Source organism: Schistocerca serialis, chromosome 3 (genome assembly GCF_023864345.2).
Source record: "Schistocerca serialis cubense isolate TAMUIC-IGC-003099 chromosome 3, iqSchSeri2.2, whole genome shotgun sequence".
Classification (NCBI taxonomy): domain Eukaryota; kingdom Metazoa; phylum Arthropoda; class Insecta; order Orthoptera; family Acrididae; genus Schistocerca; species Schistocerca serialis.
The window spans coordinates 618,428,969-618,449,700 of NC_064640.1; the positions used below are offsets into that span (position 1 = coordinate 618,428,969).

Sequence of the window (20,732 nt, forward strand, 5' to 3'; positions counted from 1 at the left end):
AAAAGGAGCCAATTATTAACCTAGCTCGGTTGTTGAGTGTAACCTCCACCCATAATAATTCACAGGAACTATCCACTTCTACTTCACTACAGGATAAACTACTACTAACAGCGACGAACACTCCACCACTGGTTGCATGCAATCTATCCTTTCTAAACACCGTCTGTACCTTTGTAAAAATTTCGGCAGAATTTATCTCTGGCTTCAGCCAGCTTTCTGTACCTATAACGATTTCAGCTTCGGTGCTTTCTATCAGTGCTTGAAGTTCTGGTACTTTACCAATGCAGCTTCGACAGTTTACAATTACAATACCGATTGCTGCTTGGTCCCCATATGTCCTGACTTTGCCCTGCACCCATTGAGGCTGTTGCCCTTTCTGTACTTGCCCAAGGCCATCTAACCTAAAAAACCGCCCAGCCCACGCCACACAACCCCTGCTACCCGTGTAGCCGCTTGTTGTGTGTAGTGGACTCCTGACCTATCCAGCGGAACCTGAAACCCCACCACCCTATGGCGCAAGTCGAGGAATCTGCAGCCCACACGGTCGCAGAACCGTCTCAGCCTCTGATTCAGACCCTCCACTCGGCTCTGTACCAAAGGTCCGCAGTCAGTCCTGTCGACGATGCTGCAGATGGTGAGCTCTGCTTTCATCCCGCTAGCGAGACTGGCAGTCTTCACCAAATCAGATAGCCGCCGGAAGCCAGAGAGGATTTCCTCTGATCCATAGCAACACACATCATTGGTGCCAACATGAGTGACCACCTGCAGATGGGTGCACCCTGTACCCTTCATGGCATCTGGAAGGACCCTTTCCACATCTGGAATGACTCCCCCCGATATGCACACGGAGTGCACATTGGTTTTCTTCCCCTCTCTTGCTGCCATATCCCTAAGGGGCCCCATTACGCGCCTGACGTTGGAGCTCCCAACTACCAGTAAGCTCACCCTCTGCGACCGCCTGGATCTTGCAGACTGAGGGGCAACCTCTGGAACAGGACAAGCAGCCATGTCAGGCTGAAGATCAGTATCAGCCTGAGACAGAGCCTGAAACCGGTTCATCAGACAAACTGGAGAGGCCTTCCATTCAGCACTCCGGAATGTCTTTCGGCCCCTGCCGCACCTTGAGGCGACCTCCCCCTCTACCACAGGTGAGGGATCAGCCTCAATATGGGCAGTATCCCGGGCAACTACAGTCGTAGTCTGATTGGGGGATGCGTGGGACGAGTTGGCCGTCCCCGACAAACCCCCATCCGGACCCCCACAGTGATGCCCATTGGCAACAGCCTCAAGCTGTGTGACCGAAGCCAACACTGACTGAAGCTGGGAGCGAAGGGATGCCAACTCAGCCTGCATCCGAACACAGCAATTGCAGTCCCTATCCATACTAAAAACTGTTGTGCAAAGAACGTCTGAACTAATCTACAGAGAGCGCAAACAAATCGACACAAAATTTAAACGGATATTAAAATATAAGATTGCCTAGTAAATGCAATAATGCTGCTACTTGCGCACTGCTGACACACTGCTCGGTGGCGGAAGGAGACTACGCGATTTTACACTATTCAGGTACTAAAACGCGATGCTACAACTCTCAAATACTATAATATGCCCGAAATTTATGAATTAAACAATGCAAGTACCAAAAACACGCAAAGAAATTAAGAATTAAACTATGTAACAAATGAGTGAGCTAGAAGTATACGACTTGCTGCTGCAGCTGCTTATCCAACGGCGGCAGGGAGATACGAATGCGCGTACTACGGAATCCGCTGTGATGTCCTGCAGGGGTATTACCTCCACCCAATGGGTAACACGGTCAATGACGGACAAGATATACCTGAAACCATCAGACATGGGTAACGGTCCTACGAGGTACATGTACATGTCGGAAGCGGCCTTTCAGGATGTCGAATTTATCTAGACTGGGTTGTGTGTGCCTGCTGACTGTGCTGTTCTGGCACTGTAAACAAGCACGAGCCCAAGTACGACAATCCCCCTTCACACCTGGCCACACAAAGTGTTCATAGTAGCCTTAACACCAGGATGTGCCAAGTTATGTAAAGTAGTGAACCCTTGGCGACGCAGCACGGTTGGGGGGGGGGGGGGGGAACAATAGGCCGGGTGGTGCCCATGGATGTATCACACCACAGTGGCCTGGCCGAGCCCAGTAGGTTGCACGAAACGATCTGAAGGGAAGTATCTGGATCCTGTCGGAGGTTGTGCAATTCGGTGTCACTGTCCTGTAAGTGGGCCCATTAGTCGAAATTAATGGGGGACGAAATTGCAGTGATACGTGATAGGTAGTCAGCCACCACATTTTCAGAACCCCGAGTGTAACGGATGTCTGTTGTGTATTGGCAAATTAAGTCCATTTGCTGAAACCAATGTGGGGGAAGGTCAGCAGCGGGGTTACGGATAGCCTCCGCCAGGGGGCGATGGTCCGTGAAAATTGTTATATTCCTTCCTTCGATGTCTGTGCAGAAATATTTTACAGCTTCATAAACTGCGAGCAGTTCTCTGTCAAATGCTGACCATTTACGTTGAGCTGTAAATAGTTTTTTGGAAAAAAACCGGAGTGGTTGAGTCGTGTCATTGACATGCTGTTGGAGGACTGCACCAATTGCAAAATCACTTGCATCTGCTGTAATAGAGACGCAGGCATCTGGCAAAGGGTGGGCGAGAGTGACACCACGTGGTAACGCTGATTTAAGGTCTTCAAAAGCTCTCACCATGTTGTCAGACCACTGTACTTGGCGACTGCCAGATGTTTGTTTCCCGTCCAATGCATCAGTCAAAGGGGCTTGAATTGCTGCCGCCATCGGCGGGTTACAATGGTAGAAATTGACAGTTCCTAAAAACAGCGTAATTCGCAAAACGACACTGGGAGAAGTAGATTGCGAATGAAGTCAACCCGCTCCTGCAGGGTGCATATACCATCCGAGGAGACGGTGTACCCCAGAAAAGTGACAGCGGTGCAGCGGAGTTGTGACTTGTCATTATTGATCTCGACTCCGTTACGTGTCAATAAGTACTGTATCATGGCCAGGTGGAGTTCATGTTCCCTTTCTGAGGGGGAGAAAATTAATATGTCGTCAAGGTATGCGTAGCAATATGTGCAGTTAAACAGAAGTGAGTCTATAAAACACTACCAAGTTTGGGCCGCGTTTTTGAGACCATAAGGCATGTAACGAAATTTGTACAGGCCGAAAGGTGTGATCACTGCTGTCTTTGGTATGTCACTCTGTTCCATTGGTATCTGTAAATATGCCTTGCAGCAGTCCAAGACACTGAAGATGCATGCTTCGCTAAGTACTTGCACAAAGTCTTGTATGTGAAGTATAGGATAATTGTCTAATACCGTCCACGCATTGAGGCGATGATAGTCGCCGCAGAGGCGCACTGTGCCGTCCTTTTTGGGGATTAAATGTATGGACAAGGACCAGTTACTGTCCGATGGACGAACAATACCTGCCCGTAGAAGTTCCTCCACTGCGGCTTTAGCGAGGCATAGTTTATGTGGTGGCAGTCGGCATGCTTTATGATGCACTGGTGGCCCATCTGTCGTGACAATTTTGTGTGTCATGCCATTCATGATGATAGTGTTCAACTTGGCTGGGGAACTCGCTCGGGGCCCATTGTGAACGGGAATTGGTAGCACGCAAGAGTCACTAACCTGATGTGCTGGGGAAGCTGTCTGTGTCGGTGGCAACAAAGTTCCCTGAGGTGCATCTCCAGTGTCGGATGGTAGTGGCATTCACAGGCGTTGTACGAGGCATCGTGCCTCAGTGAGGGCTTGTGTAGCCGACGATATGGCCTGGTTCAGTTCGGTGTTGTGAGCATGGAGATCGTCGACTGCAGGGCCTTCGGGCTGGAGCTGGGCAATGGAAGTTGTGAGGCTGACCACCAGTGAAGATCACTCGATGGGAGCTGTGTCGAAGTCGTTGGGAAGCTGAGAGGGAGGGGGGGGCTGAAGAGGCAACTGAACATGCAATATGAGTGGACAAGGCGTGGTGCAATAATGTGGCTGACCGAAGATCTGGAGACAGTCCGAAGTGGAAAAGGAAGTCAATGCCTAAAACTGGATCTTCGATGTCAGCCATGTAGAAGGACCAAGTGAACTGTTTGCCAGTTATGAGTTCAATAGGTAACTTGGCCAAACCATCAACACGACGTGTTGACTTATTTGCTGCTCAAAGGGACAATTTGGTTGGTGTCGTGTCCTTTACAGAAAATGCGGGAGGTATGACACTTACGTCTGCTCCAGTATCGACGAGAAAATACCAGTGCGAACCTAAATCCAAGGGGTACAGACATCCTCGTGAGGTGAGGGATCTGACGGAATGCAACATCTGTGGGCGCCACTGCATGTATCCGCGGGCTGTGGCGCCTACTGTGGCCCGGGTGTGGCGTTTGGGAACATGCAGGGCGGGTGGCAGTTGCGAGCGGCGTCCCTGAAAGTGGAGTGGAATCAGCATATGCGTGAGTCAGCTGTACTCGTCCCACCAGCCGCAGCGTCAGGCGAGGGGAAGGCAGGGCAGGCAGGCGCTAGCCCGGTTGGGGTTGGGAGAGGCTGTTGCCGACCCGCTGGCGGTTCCAGGTCTTGACCGCTAGGTGGCTGCTGTTCTGTGTGCTGTCTGCAATACACATGTACCCGACCTCTACCGCCCGACGGTGGAAGTATAATCACAGTATTACCAACCTCGGTGGTATTAGGCACTGTGCTGCGTGGTGGGAGGCGGCTGTGTTGAATAATGGTGTATGCCTTGTCTGCCAACCATAGTTTATCCTCAAGTGACGCTGCGGTATGTGGAAGCAAATGTAACTGTAGTTCTTGCGGCGGCTTCACCAACCACAATGCCCAGAGCACTAAGTTCGGGAAGATCTCTGTACTGACCTGTGCACGCAAGCATCGCCACAGCTGTGAGGGTGTTCTGTCGCCTAAAGTCTCATCGTAAATTATGTTGTGAATTGTATCGGCTGGCGAACAAGAGAAGTGCTCAATGAGTAATGCACGAGCAGAGGCATATTTGTTGCTCTTGGGTGGGTTCAGCAACAAGTCACTGATGAGATCAGGGTGGTCGTGCAGGTGGTTCACTAAACACACAAAACGAGTGTTGTCATCCGCATTGCCATGTTTGTCCAACATGTTGTCCACCAAGGTAAACTACGTCACTGGGTTGTCTGGTTGTAACAGCGGCAGCTTCAGAAAATGACCAGGGGCCAGTGCTTGTGGAGCTGTAGGAAAGGCATGAAACGTACAGGTATTCTGCACGGTGTTCGCTGGTGCGAACTGTGCCTCAGTGATGGGTGATGTGTTGCGTTGAATATCCGGTAGCTGTGTAGTCAAGACATAGTATCCAGTCCTTGTAGGCATGGAATCTGTACGGCCACATGACAAGCACAGCGAGAGTGACAGGGCGGAACCACGACAGGTGTGTCGCCCGAGGTGTGCACGGGATGGCAGAACAGATAGCCGTATAAATGGCCTGGCGCAAGTGTCCCTTCGACTGGTGCGGAGGGGGACACGTTAAATGGTGGACCGCTCTGAGGAGGGGGGGGGGGGGGGGTCGTGCATGTGGTCTCAGAAACTGGACAGCCACATGGTCCATGTTATGTGGTAGAAACTCGGGGCTTCCGGGGTATTGTGCTGGAGGAGCATTCTATCAAGCGTAGAATGCTGTAGAAGGTGTCCGCGACGATGTGTACAGTGCCCGGTGTGGTATGCCAGCAGAGGTTAGAGTCGTCCGGCCAGGCAAGGCAAACACCGGAGATACAAACATTCCAGGTGTATTAGTAGCACACGGAGTAAAGCCTTGCACTTCACAGTCAAATGTCCATTCTGCGGTCACAGTGTCCTGCACTGCCGGAAAAACTGGAGGCTGTAACATTGTCTATTGGCGCGAAACCGGTGGTACCCAGATCTCGACGGCAATGTATTTTCGGGACTCAGAGTCACCAGTGTGGGTTTTTTGGCTGCAGTGACAGGCCACACACGGAAAACTCCAACTTATTGCAATAGGACACTTTTATTAAGGTTCATATGATTACAGAGAACACAAGGAAATCATTGCAGAAATTCACGACACGTGTATCACTCTGTCAAGTAGTAGACGGACTAATCAAAGAACTCTCATCTCCAAAGACCATTTACTCTGCACTTCACCGGTGAAGTTACTGGTGGTCAACTGTTGCCACAAGGTTTATTAGTAGATGCCAGAAAATGAGAATAATATTAGTGTAAATAACAGAGATCATGGAAAATTACCTGAACAAACATTGCAAACACAACTATAAACACAGATACATAGTCAAATAACACAGCTTTGAAAATGGTGGCAAGACCGAACCTTAGCTACAGGGTAAATGTAGATCCATAGTCAAATAACATAGGCTGCAAACAGATGACAATGCCATGCCTTAGCTGCAGAATAACTTATAAGGTGTAAAGAGCAGAGAGTGGACACTGGTAACTCTCTGATAAGACTGTCTTTCTGCACTGATACAATAATTAAAATTTAAATGGATATTTCCAAGAAATGAGAAATACAGCACTCAAAATATGAATAAAAAGGAACAATAATTATTTTTACTCTAACAATTAATTTCTGGATAACTAACATCTACTAAGTTCAAAAGCAGAAATAACATTGTCCATAAATTCTGTGGCACTAGCTGTGGATTATCAGCAAACAAATTTCAAATATCAGCACTAGGATTTATATTATGACCATATGTGAAAAAGATAAATACACAACTTAATGAAGTCATGTGTATTGTTAGTGAATTGATACAGTCTACACACACATACTAGTTACCTTTCTTGACTCACGTTTCACCTCCTGATGTCAGACAGAAGTGTTTGCTACTACCAGAATACCAGAACATAGTTGATAACCCCAACCTTCCAATACTGAATGATGTGGAGCAAAAAAGATTAAGATCAACACATGCCACTCTTACCACAGCCAGGACTCTTACTGGAAATGAATTCAGTGCTATTAATAAATGGAAATGCAGTTGGCAACAGAATTGTCCTCCACAATACCTGAAACTGCTCTGCATCCAGGAGAAACCCCCTGGATTGGACCAGCCTCAGGCAGTTTGGACTACCATGAACCACATCCTAAGAGGCCATAGAAAATATGCAGACACTCTCCATAAGTGGGAAAAATCTTGAGCACCATCTTGTGACTGTGATGCAGAATGACAGACACTTGCTCATGTACGAGTTACTGGTGTAATTAAAGCTGTGAGGACGGTTTGTGAGTCGTGCTTGGGTATCTCAGATGGTAGAGCACTTGCCGGTGAGAGGCAAAGGTCCTGATTTTGAGTCTTAGTCTGGCACAGTTTTAATCTGTCAGGAAGTTTCATATCAGTGCACACTTTATTGCAGAGTGAAAATTTCATTCTAGTTGCTCATGTTCTATCAACATGTCCCACAGACACCTAGAAAAGTCCCTTCAAAGGTTTCCTGATGGTGGTAAATGATGTGATAAACTGCAAGACCTGGGTATTCAACTATAGCTGTTATCATTTTGTTATATTATGCTGGAGATCTGTGTTGAAATGTTGATATTTAGTAGTTTAGTAATCTTTTTATATGTACAACTATTCTTGTGATTCAAAAACTGAAATGTATGCCATATGATACATAAATAATTTTTGGATTGCTTCTTGTTTCTTTCTGCCTCTGATGATATTGGTGTAAGAGCACTTACATTTCAGATACTTTGTTTTCTTTCTCAAATACAGCTTCATCAGGATGATACACTAGCACCAGATTCATTGTCAGGCTTATATGGGTCTACACAGTATTATCCATCCCTCAGTTCTGTATGTGAAAGGATTATGAATAATGTCTCAGCTAACCCACAGAAACCAACAGGACTGCCACAGCCTGAGTCAGGCCCAACTACTCTGCAAAGTAAGTATATATTCATTACTTAATAATAAATGCAAAAGTTTTTTAGGTGCAGCTGTTTCTCTAATAAAAACTTCAATTCCTCTCCCATCCATATCATCTTTTATTCATAATTTCAGTTTCAAGTCATTGAGAAAGCAATAGAAAAATGTCAAATCCTTTTCAGCATGTGGTCTGAAGTACTCATAATGTAGTCAGTATATTATAATATGGACGGATAAAAAAATCTACTCACCAGGCAGCGGCAGCAGAAAACGTATGAAAAAGATATGGAAACATGCAAGCTTTTGGACCCAGTGAATCCTTCTTCTGGTAGAAAAGTTGAAGGGAAAGGGATGAAGGGAAAGGACAGGTGAGGTTTTGGAAATTGGGAGATTTGTAGAAAAGTTGCCAGAACCCTGGGCCAGGGGGACTTAATAGAAAGGAAGAGAAGTCTCTCCTCCTCTGTCATGACTTTTCCATAACTTCCCCATTTCCTAACCCTTACAAGTCCTTTTCTTTCATCGCTCATCCTGTCCCATTAACTCTTCTGCCAGAAGAAGGAGCCACTGGCTAGCACTTTCCAATATCAATTTACACCTGTTTTCTCGTGCCACTGCCTAATGATTTTTTTCATCTACCCATATTACATTATACTTTCAAACATAGTTTATTTTCATTCACAATAAATCTGGGCATTGAGTGGCCAACAGTCACATAAACAGGATTAAAATTGTGTATATCAAAATAAAAATTCAGAATGGCTAGCCAATACTCATCCCCAGTAGGCCAAAAGATGCATATAAATGTATAAGAAATTTCTCTAATTGTCCTTCATTCACTGATACCAGCCAGTAGGAATACAAATAAAAACTACTATCAATAAATGGCATCAGTTACTGCCTCCCCACTCCTGTCATCCACGCAAAAACAGACTTCAGTGACATTATTGACAAACTGATCTTACAAGCAGGAAGAAAAGAGACTATGGAAGATCTGAACATAGTATTGGCCCAGCAGAAAGTACACCAGCCTGATATATGTGATTGAAAATTACAACAGTTGCACAAGCCAATTGAAAATGACAATAGTTGCGTAAGCCAGTGCTTGCATATATGTAAACTACATCGTTATCGCAATACAACAAAAATATAATAAGCTCCATCAAATAATAGCACTTGACTGCATATATGTGGCACTAATGAAGGATACTTGAATATGATGCAAGAACATTGCATTATACAGACTTATTTAATGAAATACTCATTCTTAATGCATCAGGGAATGCAGTTTATCATCTTTATTAATATTAAAAAAAGTTATGCATGTAAAAGGAAGTAGAATTACAAATAAGTGACTCATGGTTAACTTTGAATTTAGGATAACCATCAGAGTACTGAGGGATTGATATCCATCAGTCACTTATTTTCTCAGATGCTATTTAATTACATACCACCAGTATCTGGAATCTTTTTCATTAACTTGTTCACAATCATGGCCATAGGTTTAACAAGAAGAAGAAAGTCCTGTTTCCAAGGGTAGCTGTAGGACCTAGAGAGAAACACCTTAAGCTACTAGGTGAAAGGGCTGCCTTCGGAAGAGAACATGACACCAAGCGGTAGCTGAGCTAAACACAGCTGACTAACAGTGAGTGGGACACAGAGAAGGACAAGTTCAAAGCAGCTTATGTAAACAATGAGGCACAAAGTGGAAACCTTCACCACAATGATGTCAATAGGCCAAGAGTGAAGAGAGACACAATCAGAATCGTGACCAGAGAGAAAGACCAAGCACCAAGAGCGGTTGTTATCGAACATTCCAAAATACAGCATTGATAGTAACTAACAATATCAGGTGTGAGTATGGAACTGACTGACCATTTGATAGGCAGCCATAATTATATCAGCTGTGAGGAACACTACTGGCAGGCATATTCACATGGTGAGCAGAGTGGCTCATGCTGTGAGCACAGTGTAGTGGCAAGACGGTGCCCTCTAATGGCCATTCAGGACAGTTTCCTCCAGCAGGCATTCAACTTCCATGGAGCCAGATCCTATGCCACTCCCCCCTCCCTTCTAAACAAGTGCATATGAGCAGAAATGCCACTGACAGGGGGGGGGGGGGGGGGATGGAATAGAGGCACGGGTGAAGACACGGTCCATCTGATTACTGACTTTGGGAATGGGGGGTGTTCAGAGGCACCCTTCAGGCTATTGTTGGCAACTGACACGCCAGTGGATTCCACTGATCCAAATGGATGTGGAAGGGATCACTGGCACAAAAGTGGCTGCAGTGCCTGCAATATCATATTTATTTGCCAACACCAGGCAACAGACTTTCAACCAAAAGTATCTCCCTGTATGGGAATACACATAAGGGGTATGGTTGACAACATACAAAATATCTCCCTGTATGGGAATACACAAAAGGGATATGGTTGACAACATATGGATGTTTGGGTGTGGCCCTGAGTCATGCTTGGATAGCCTAATGGTAAGGTGACCACCACGATAATTGCAAAATCCAGGATTGAGTCCTGTTCCAGCACAAATTTTCATTGTTGTCATTCCATTATACACCTGACGGTTGTCCATCTTTGCAGCTGTGATTATATTTCATAATGACTGTAGTTGCTGCAGTGGGATTATTCCATCATATTTTAGAACATCACAGACACTGCAGTATCGCAGATATTACAAATGATGTTCATAGTCTCACGTTTAGAAGAGTGTAATGATTATTTTTCTTTTCTTTTATTGTTTGTACAAATTCACCAGGAGAAGCGATTTTTCAGACAATCTTTACACAAATTATGAAACTGAATGTGAGAGTAATAATATAACTAGCCTCACTGAATATCGGCCTCACTGTAATTCAAGTATTTTTTTTTATTCATGTAGCTAAATTTGTGAAAAATTTGGAGGTTATGTTAGACAAACTATCTAGCCACAAAATAATGGTGCTCAGAGCCATTTAGCCACAAAATCAATTTCTGGAGAGCTATTATTAAAAGATATAAATGAACTTGCAATCATTACTGATTCAGCATCAGAAAAGTTACAAATTAGTACAGCTACACCTAATAGTTACTAACCCAAAATGCTTAGAAGCAATGATTACATTTTCTCAGAAAATTAATGACAGAATACGTTGAGCAACACTGAATGAGTAAGGATGCAACGAGTACTTGTAGGCCTACAAACAACCGTTAAATCTCCCATGAGTTCATAGTATTATAAAATTAGTAATACAATCTTACTAGATTACCTACTTCTGAGAAAATATTAACTGTAACATATTAAGTCTATTATGGACTTCTAGCAAGTGCAATTAATGGATTTTTAGTTTGTTATATTACTTTAAACACAACCAAACATGATGGTAAAAGAATAAGAAAGTAAAAACTGCAATTTGTGAAAGAGTTTCCAATTCCTAATATTATTTAGGTTTTTGTCATACAAGTTTTATGTCTTGGACACGCATTTGGAACACAGTAAGTATTGTGTGGATACACCTGTGGTTATTTGCAGTCAAACTGACAACAGTCTAACCATTCCTAAAAAGAAAGATAAGTGGGGGAAAATGAGGAAGAAAATGATGAGATGAGCTGCAATCATTTGATGGACCAGTATGGCAACAACAGTGCAGGATACACACCTATGGTAGAAGTCTAGAGAGCTCTTTAAACAACAGTGGGACACTAATTACTAGTATAAAACATAACAAATAAACATAGACAAACAATTAAACTCACCACTGGAGGTCATTGCTCATGCCCTAGGTTAAACTTGAACCATACCTCCAGTTAACGTTATGCTCATGGTGCTGATTATTGGTGGATGACTGTAACAGAGGTCTTGTGAAAGGAATTTTTCATTTACATCATTCATAGCATATTTATCTGATATTGATTTATCTTTCTCATCAAGCTTATGATGTCGAAGGTGTCCACCACATGACTTATCCTCCATTGTGATCCTAGCTGCAGTTGTGCAGGTTTCAGCAAACACCTACAGTGTGCAGATAAAATGACTTGCTATCCACGTGCCTCACATATCTGGCACAGTTTTGAGTTTTTAGATACAATGCAGCAACATGACAGTAATTAAATCATAGTGTTACTATTACTCAAGCTGTGGTCCAATAAATGCATAATATTTAGGACCAACCAAAAACAGTCTTACACATGTCACATGCTTGTTGTAGATACTTCCAGTACACATGATTTTTGCTCCCCTTCTTCAAGAATTCGACATTGGACACATATGTTTTACAGTGGTTTATATTCTTCAAATTGACATTTGACAATTAGGGCAAACAGCCAGTCACTGTGTTTTATCGTCATCATTATTACTCACTGAATATTCAGAGGGACAACATGAACACTGTCCAAAAATTGCCATGCTCTAGACCAAATTCTAACCACTGATCTCCATATTACCATCTTATTTCGATCTGCAAAAGAAAGTCAGCCAAACAAACTTTTCTCTTTATTTACATATATATGCTTTAAAGAAGTTAGTCTTGGAACATGCCTGCTGCAGATACTATTTGCATTTAGCAACTTTATAGTGCAGCTATCAATTGTTTTTTTGAATTCAAACATGTTTCTTAACAACTACTCCAGAAATGTTTATTCAGAGACACACATAAGCACATATAGATGAACTCATATGCAAGACAAAGTCATTCATATCGAGGGTAGGATTCAAAGCTACAACTTCCAAAAAAGTGTCTTAGTGCCTTGATCCACTTTTCCTCCACAAGCCAGAGCCACTTATGCTTAAGGACAGACTTAAAGCGGCAAGAAGTTTTGAATAGTTCTTCCTTCAGGCTGTCACCATCACCACTCTTTTTGATGGAAATATGTTTCCTCCTTCCCCGGGCATCAGTATAGGAACAGCAAGCAGAAATCACATTGTAGAAAGTCAGTTACAATGGGAGCATTCAGTCTGAGACAAAATCATTACTGTGATTGAAGAACACAGTTTTCAAATAGAGATGCTGGCAATAGGCATGGTGTTCCACCTACTGCTGCGAAGAGATGATACAGGAATTATAGTGACTGAGGTACTATCAACAGAGATCCTGAGTCAGGCAGGGAGATACTTGGCACACACCATGGTGACATAAAACTTATGAGTAAGATTGCACAGCATCCAGCCCTAAATGTGAAGCAGTTGCAGTGAGAGAGCAACTTCCTCAGTTACAGAGAAATACTCCACTGAATACTTAGGGAAGCCAGACTGCACACACAAGGATGCACTGTGAAACAGGAACTCAGGAGGAAAAATGTTTTATACTGCCCAGCATTCACAGTGCTCCATCTCAATGTTGCATGGGAAAATGTAATTTTCACTAATATGAAGATGTTTTCCTCAAGCAACAGTGATCTAAGGGTGGTTTACAGGCAATGAGGGACCATACAACAAAAGAATATGTAGCAATGATAAGAAATGGGCAGCTATTGGTTCTTAGGGCTAGATTTTTGTGAGAGGAGCTGGACTCAGGTGTACTTCACAGAATTGAGGGAGCTCTTGATAGCAGACAGCATGACCTAATAATGAAGTATGTGCTGCTGCCTTCAGTGTGAATGCTAAGCATTGAAGGAAAGTTCATGTTACAGGAAAATCATTCTTCTGTGCATATGTCCCCATCCATTCAGCAGCAGCTGTCAAATGCAAGCATTAAAAGACATTGGCCACCACAGGCTGCTGACATTAATCCAACACGGGACATATGGGCTGAGGTAGCATGAATTCTGTCAGAAATTTGGCCACAAAACCAACAGACTACAGCTGATGCCTTTCAGGACTGCATTCTTGTAGCCTGGGATGAAGTTACTTCATCTGGGAATTACGTTTGATGCCTCATAGATTCCATGCCAAGATGCATGATAGTTAGATGTAATCGGAGATTCTGGACAAGATATCACAGCACTTAAAATGGTCTATTTTATCTTCCTGTTCTTTTGCTCAATTTTATGTCAGTGAAAGATAATGGGAGACTGAACCTGAGATAATAGAATATTTATTGGTTTTCTTTTAAGATAGAATTTTAATTGAAATAATTTTGTTTTAGAAATATTTTTTAATGTTATATTTCTCTTTTATTTGCTCTCTGCCTAAATACTCAAAAGACATTAATTGAGAGGGACATTTTTAGCACCATTATTCTATTACTTCAAATTTATCTCTCACTTCCCCTCTAGTGCTACCCCTTGCAAACTCCCTAAAAGGTTAGATGACTTTTTCTAATACTTATTCATCTTTAATTTGCCCTCACCCCTCTCTTTATCTTAAACGCTCATCTCACTTGCCTGCCATTCCATCTTTCCAAAATTATTAAACAAATGAAGTAGCTTTTGTTGAAAGTACACTTTTTCTTGTAACGGCTACCTGTTCCTCACCTATCTTGTACTTTCCTCCTTTATCATTCATCCCAAAATCTGTTAAACAGTTATTTTAAAGCCAGAAAACCAACAAACTACAGCTGACGCCGTTTGGGACTGTATTCTTGAAGGACAAGATGAAGTTACTTCTTTTGGAAGTTATGTCTGATGCCAAGGCATGTGATTGATGTTAGACATAATGGAGAGGGGGGGGGGGGTTCTGGACAAGATATTAAAGCACTTGAAACATTATATTTTACTTACTTGTTCTTTCACCCAGTTTTATGTCATTGAAAGTCAGTGGAAGATCATTTGGTTTCAGAAACGTATTGAACCAAAGACAATAGAATATGAGTTAGTTTTTGTTTAACTTATGTTTTTAATTGAAATCATTTTGTTTCCAAAATGTGTTTTTAAATATTATTTTTGTCTTTTATTTGCAGTCTGCCTAAATAATTGAAAAGTAATAAATTGTGAGGCACTTTTCCAGGGTTTTTTCCTTTGTTATTTCAAATTCATCTCTCTCTTTCCCTCTATTGATAACCCTTGCAACCTCCCAAAAAGTTTGAAATATTTCTTCCAATATTTATTCACCTTTGATTTGCCCTCTCACCTCTCTTTCTCTTACACTCTCATTCCACTTGCCTGTCATTCCATCCTCCCAAATTAATAAACAAATCAAGCAGTTTTTCTTGAAATTATTCTTTTTCTTATAATGTCTCTCACTTTCTCAGCACTTTTGTTACTTTGCTCGTCTATCATTCCTCCTAAAACTTATGAAACAGTTTTCTTTTAAATTCCCAGATTAATTACCCATTCATCACTCTGAAAACTCTCTTACCTTGTCCCTTTTCTCTCTCCTCTAAGATAAAACAAACTATCACATAGTTTTCTATAATTTTTTATTTTTCACTTCCACTTTCCTGTGTGTTACCTCTCTCCCTCCATCCCTCCTCTCTCTCTTCCTCTCTCTCTCTCTCTCTCTCTCTCTCTCTCTCTGTCTCTCTCTCTGTATCATTTTCTCCAGACAGCTATTTGCAGCCTATGGAGATTGGACATGCTACATTTCAAGTACAGAGGGACTGAAAGAACTATAAGTTATGTTCCTGTGCCTGGGCATGGATGTTCATTAGCAGTTTTCAACTTCCGAAGTCTTCTAGATATTAAAAACATAGGTGTGGACATTATGGTGGTAGCGACCAGTAGTAATGGCTGGTTGGCAACTTTGTAGTTCAAGATAGAGACATGGAATGTGGGTATGTAGAAGAAGCTGTTGTTATTGATCAAAGGCAGCACTTAATGAAAATAATTACCAGTCCAAAGCTCTTTAAAAGGAGAATGAACTAAATTGTTTCCATATCTGATGTGCTTGGTGTCCTGTGACTCTCGAATCTTTCTTGCTTTAAGCATTTGTCTTGATAATTTTCCTTTGTTCTCATTTTTATTATTTTGTAGTGTTCTAGCTGGGAGTTAGGTGTAGACAATGAGCTGGAGGCCAGTAGTGATGTATGTTTCCAGTTCAGTGGCAGGAATTTTGAATTTAACATAAAGTAAGCAGGTTGCTACAGGGCTGATAGTGGTATGTATATGTGATAATTTTTTTATCCTCATCTTGTGGATCCAAGATGAGGCTGGCAACCATTGTTTGAATTATTTTGGTAATATTCAAGTACTGGAAGTGGATGTGGGTCCACTGATAATTTTTATCATTTAAAACCATTGCTTTAGAATTTTTCAACTCCTTTTGTCAAGTTCTTCCATGGCTATGCAGCTGTGGGGTTGCTAGTTCCAGTATCTATTTGTCATTCACTTATGTTACATTTATGTGACCCACAATTTTTCAGCTAAACCAGAGCTGATGGCAATAGTATGAGCACACAGATTGATGTTCCCAGTACCTATCCCGAATGCAGTAATCTAGCTTTACAATAGACTTCAAGAGTTTTTACCAGTTTAGCATGCCAAACACTTTATGGTGTGAAATCAAATGATTTTGTTCACCTGCCATTAAACAATTCAGGTTCATCTCTCTGCCAGATGGTTTAGCCTAAACAACTAATGATATTTATGTAACACAACATTAGATTACATCCAGGAATATAATTTATGTTCCAACCACATCGGGGTACGAGGTGGGGTGATTGTCTGGGACCACTCTTATCGCTTCCATGTTCAGATGCTCAGATGTGTGTGAAATCTTATGGGACTTAACTGCTAAGGTCATCAGTCCCTAAGCTTACACACTACTTAACCTAAATTATCCTAAGGACAAACACACACACCCATGCCCGAGGGAGGACTCGCACCTCCGCCAGGACCAGCTGCACAGTCCATGACTGCAGCGCCTTAGACCACTTGGTTAATCCCACGTAGCTCACTTCCATGACTGAGTCTCAGTCTGGTACAAACAAAATTAAGGTGTCTACCTTCTTAGCAACTCATTCAGTGCCATTCAGTATTTAATCAAATTATGTATTCACAAAAAACATTAAATTTTGTTGGCTGAAGCAGAAAAATGCTGATATCAACATGTGTCTAATTCAGGAATTTCATAAGTTTTTCACCTTCAGATCTAAAATATACTGAATCAAGATTATGAGAAAACTTACAAAGTAGAGGTTTATTAAGATTTCATTGCCTATTTTTGGTCTGGCATCTTAAACAAGAGGAAAATGTAGATTCAGTATTCTAGTCTTCCAACCAGCTTGGAACTCACAGCTAGTACAGTCGTTGCTTCAGACAGCAGTCACATTACCACTGAGCTAATGAACCACTGCTGTGATCTCTGATCTGTCATTGCCATAGTGGTGATGAATATAGATAATTTATGAAATGTGAGAGTAGCAAATTGTATTTTCCCAGGGAAGCAAAGTCCCTGGACTCAAATCATAGATTTAATAACCTGATGTCACAATGAAAGTGAAAATCATGCAGTATATTTAATGCATCTGACCAGGAAACAGCAAGTGAATGTAATAGGATAATTCTGTGCCACTCTTTGAGGTAACTTGATGATCATGGAGTTGCCAAACATGTTACGCAATGTTGAAAATTGTACTATCCACAGGAATAATATGATTGGACAGCTGGTCGTTTCCCTGAGTGGGCTTAGAAGTGAGGAGTGTATCTCACATCTCAAAGATGCGTTGCTGAGTTGACCCAGGACTGAAATATCAAAAATATTCATCCATTGATTTTACTCTCATTTCTGTAACTAGGCATGGGGGCTAGAGCATAGATACAACAGCATTCAAATGTACAGACTGCAAGCTGAAATCATAACTCAGTAGCTGTCACAATTATTATTGTTTTTCTCTCTTAAGCATACTACAAACTTAAAAAATTTCATTTGCCAGATGTGATTCACTTGTTTGGAGTGTCTGTGGTGGTTCTAGTGTAAGCATTACGCTTACTTATCACATCTTCTGATCATTATAGACTTAAAACATGTATTTCTTGAGAACACTGCCATTGGAACTAACCCAATAACAGAGGGATGCAAAAGCAAATAAGAAGACAACAGAAGAGCACTGGTTGCAAAACATGAACACCCACAAATCAATTCTGTAAGCAACAAGTAATATAAAGCCTGGAATTACTGAATTTAATTGTGCAAAGAAACACTGTGCCATTACCAAAATCACACAACAAAGACATAAAGAAATTCAAGCAGGGTGCATAAAAATGAACACAGTATATTAACAGTACAGTCTTTAATATTTCATTCTAAAGTAAAACTGTCACTCACTCTATAATAATCAGAAGAACAAAGAGTAACTTCTATGCACAATGTGTGCAAAACCATCATTGCTGATGTTTTGTTCATAAAAGCTAAAATCTTCTGATGAATAAGTTGTTCAGTTTGCAATATGCTTATGAAGGAGAGAGATGGAAATAGCAATACTGGAGTAAGGGACACATTTGCAAAGCAATGCCTCTCTGCCAGTGCAGTTTTTTCTTAATTTACTGCCTGATAGTTTTTTCACATTAATGGCTTATCTAGGCCATCACAATAGCTATATGAGAAAAAGTGAGGAGCAGTTGATAGAACAGACTGATATGATATGTGGCAAAACTAGTACTCACTCTATGATCTCAGTCCTTGAAGCATTCAGCATGCCTCAAAACAGTCATAAAGCCCATAAACACCTGTATGGGTTTAATAATGACTTCAAGATATCTCTTTAGCACATTTACTAACCTGCAGATATTACTGCTCACCAGTTCTTTTTTAAGTGAAAGAAATTGGGTAGACAACTAGTGCAATACCAGTACAACCACTAGACATGAAATCTAGTGGTCTCTCAAATAAAACCACCATTAACAGACATGAAAAGTTATAGATTGACTGAAAAATCAAACAGAAACATACACTGTTTAATCACCAACAAGGATCCTGTAATGTCACTGGATATTTCAAAAAACTAAAAAGGCAAGTCAAGTAAAAAACATGGCTTATTCATAGTTTTATGAGCCTCATAATGACCATTAATTCCCATCACCAGTTATTTGCTCTGTAAGGTTGCCTTTGGTTAGCTACACATACTTCTACTGTCTCCATACACTATGCTTTAAAGAACAAAGCTGCTGGTCACCTATCAACACCGGAATCTCCCACCATCAAACCAAATGCTTGTGCACTTAGTAAGAGCTTGTGCATTCAGATTCTTAATACTGTTGATGAAACTCAATGCTCAAACATAGAAACAGAACTTACTTGTTCTTGTAATCATTCTGCTGTATTTGAAATGAGTTTGGCCAGTACCTAGAGATCCCAATTGTCAGTTCTAAAAAATTGATATGTACTACCAAAATACATCTGCATCCATTTGGCTGCTACAGTCTCTCTTCTGTCGCCAACAAGGGGCAATGACAGGCTTCACAATTCCACAAGTTCCAGTGTCCCCCGGAATATTTTAAAATCCTTGCATTCTCACCAATCGGTGCTGTAGCTACAGTTTATTTGGCAGCTGTAACTACTTGGAGCTACCATCATAAACTGTCAAACCTCTGCTTTTAATCACTACACAACTTCAGGTATCAGAAGCTACTGACGAACATACATATTCAGGCACAGGGACATAATGCATAGTTCTTTCAGCCCTTCAGTACTCAAATGTAGCTCATCTAATCTACATAGGTCCCTAATAGCTGTCTGGAGAAATTGATCATGTGTGTGTGTGTGTGTGTGTGTGTGTGTGTGAGGACAGGGGGTGCGGGGAAGGAGGGAGGGGGGAGGAGGATGGGAGTAAGAAAAGTACAGCTTATGAGCTTACAGAAAAGATTGCCACAGTTTCTTTTATATTTGAGGCAAGAGAAAAGGGATAACAAAATGGTGTTTTCAGAATGAAGAATGGGCAATAAATCAAGAGATTTAAAAGAAACTGTTTCATACATTTTAGGAGGAAAGATAGAGGAGAAAAGTAAAAAAATGGCTAAGGAAGAAGGAGACATTGCAAGAATAAGTTCTTAATTTTGTTACTAATCATGGCAGGATGGAGTGACAGGCAAATGAGAAAAGAATCTAAGAGAAAATAAGGTGGGAAGGAAAATGAAAGGTGAATAAATGTTAGACGAAATATTTTACAAATTTTTTGGGAGGGTACAAGGTGTGGCAGTAGGGGAGAAGTGAGAGACAAATTTTAAATAACAAAATATACCCCTACAAAGGTCCCCCTTAATTTATTACTTTTCGAGTATGTAGGCAGAGTGCGAATAAAAGAGAAATGTAAAATCTCAAAAATATATTTAAAAGAAACTTAAAGGAAAACTAACTCATATTCTATTGTCTCAGGTCCAATACTTTTCTGTAGTTAAGTGATCTTCCAATGCACTGACAAAAGCTGAGCAAAAGAACAAGTGAATAAAATAGAATATTTTTGTGTTATAATATCTTGTCCAGAATACCCCATGATTTCTGTTGGATTACTGTCAGTGGCCCATGGTGACCAAAATCTTTTAATGCCCACATGTGACAGCTGCTGCTGAGCAGATGGGGACTCATGCACAGAGGAATTACTTTCCTGTCACATGAATTTTCCTTCAACACTTAGCATTCATACTGAAGGCAGCATCACATACTTCATTATTGCGGCATATTGCCTGCTATCAAGAGTTCCCTCAATCCTGTCAAGTACTGCTGAGTCCTGCTCTTCACAAAAATCCAGCCCCAATAAGAAACCAATATCTGCCCACTTCTTATCATTAATACATATTCTTTTGTTGTATGGCCCCTCAGGGCCTGTAAACCACTGTTGCTTGAGGAAAACACCTTCTTATCAGTGAAAATTACATTTTCCCATACTACATTGAGATGGAGTGCTGTGAATGCTGGCCAGTGTAAGACATTTTCCTCACTGAGTTCCTGTTTCACAGTGGATCCTTGTGTGTGGAGTCTGGGTTCCCTCAGCCTCCAGTGGGGTGTTTCTCTGTAAATGAGGA

General features: G+C 41.6%; 1 protein-coding gene across 1 annotated transcript in view; it reads left to right on the forward strand.

Moving 5' to 3' along the window:
- Positions 1 to 20,732, forward strand: part of LOC126469548 (metal cation symporter ZIP14-like) — a 216,535-nt gene that overhangs the window by 131,385 nt on the left and 64,418 nt on the right. Inside the window, exon 3 of the mRNA XM_050096666.1 lies at positions 7,753 to 7,924. Within this exon, the coding sequence (XP_049952623.1) occupies positions 7,753 to 7,924 (172 nt within the window). The remainder of the gene's footprint in view (positions 1 to 7,752; positions 7,925 to 20,732) is intronic.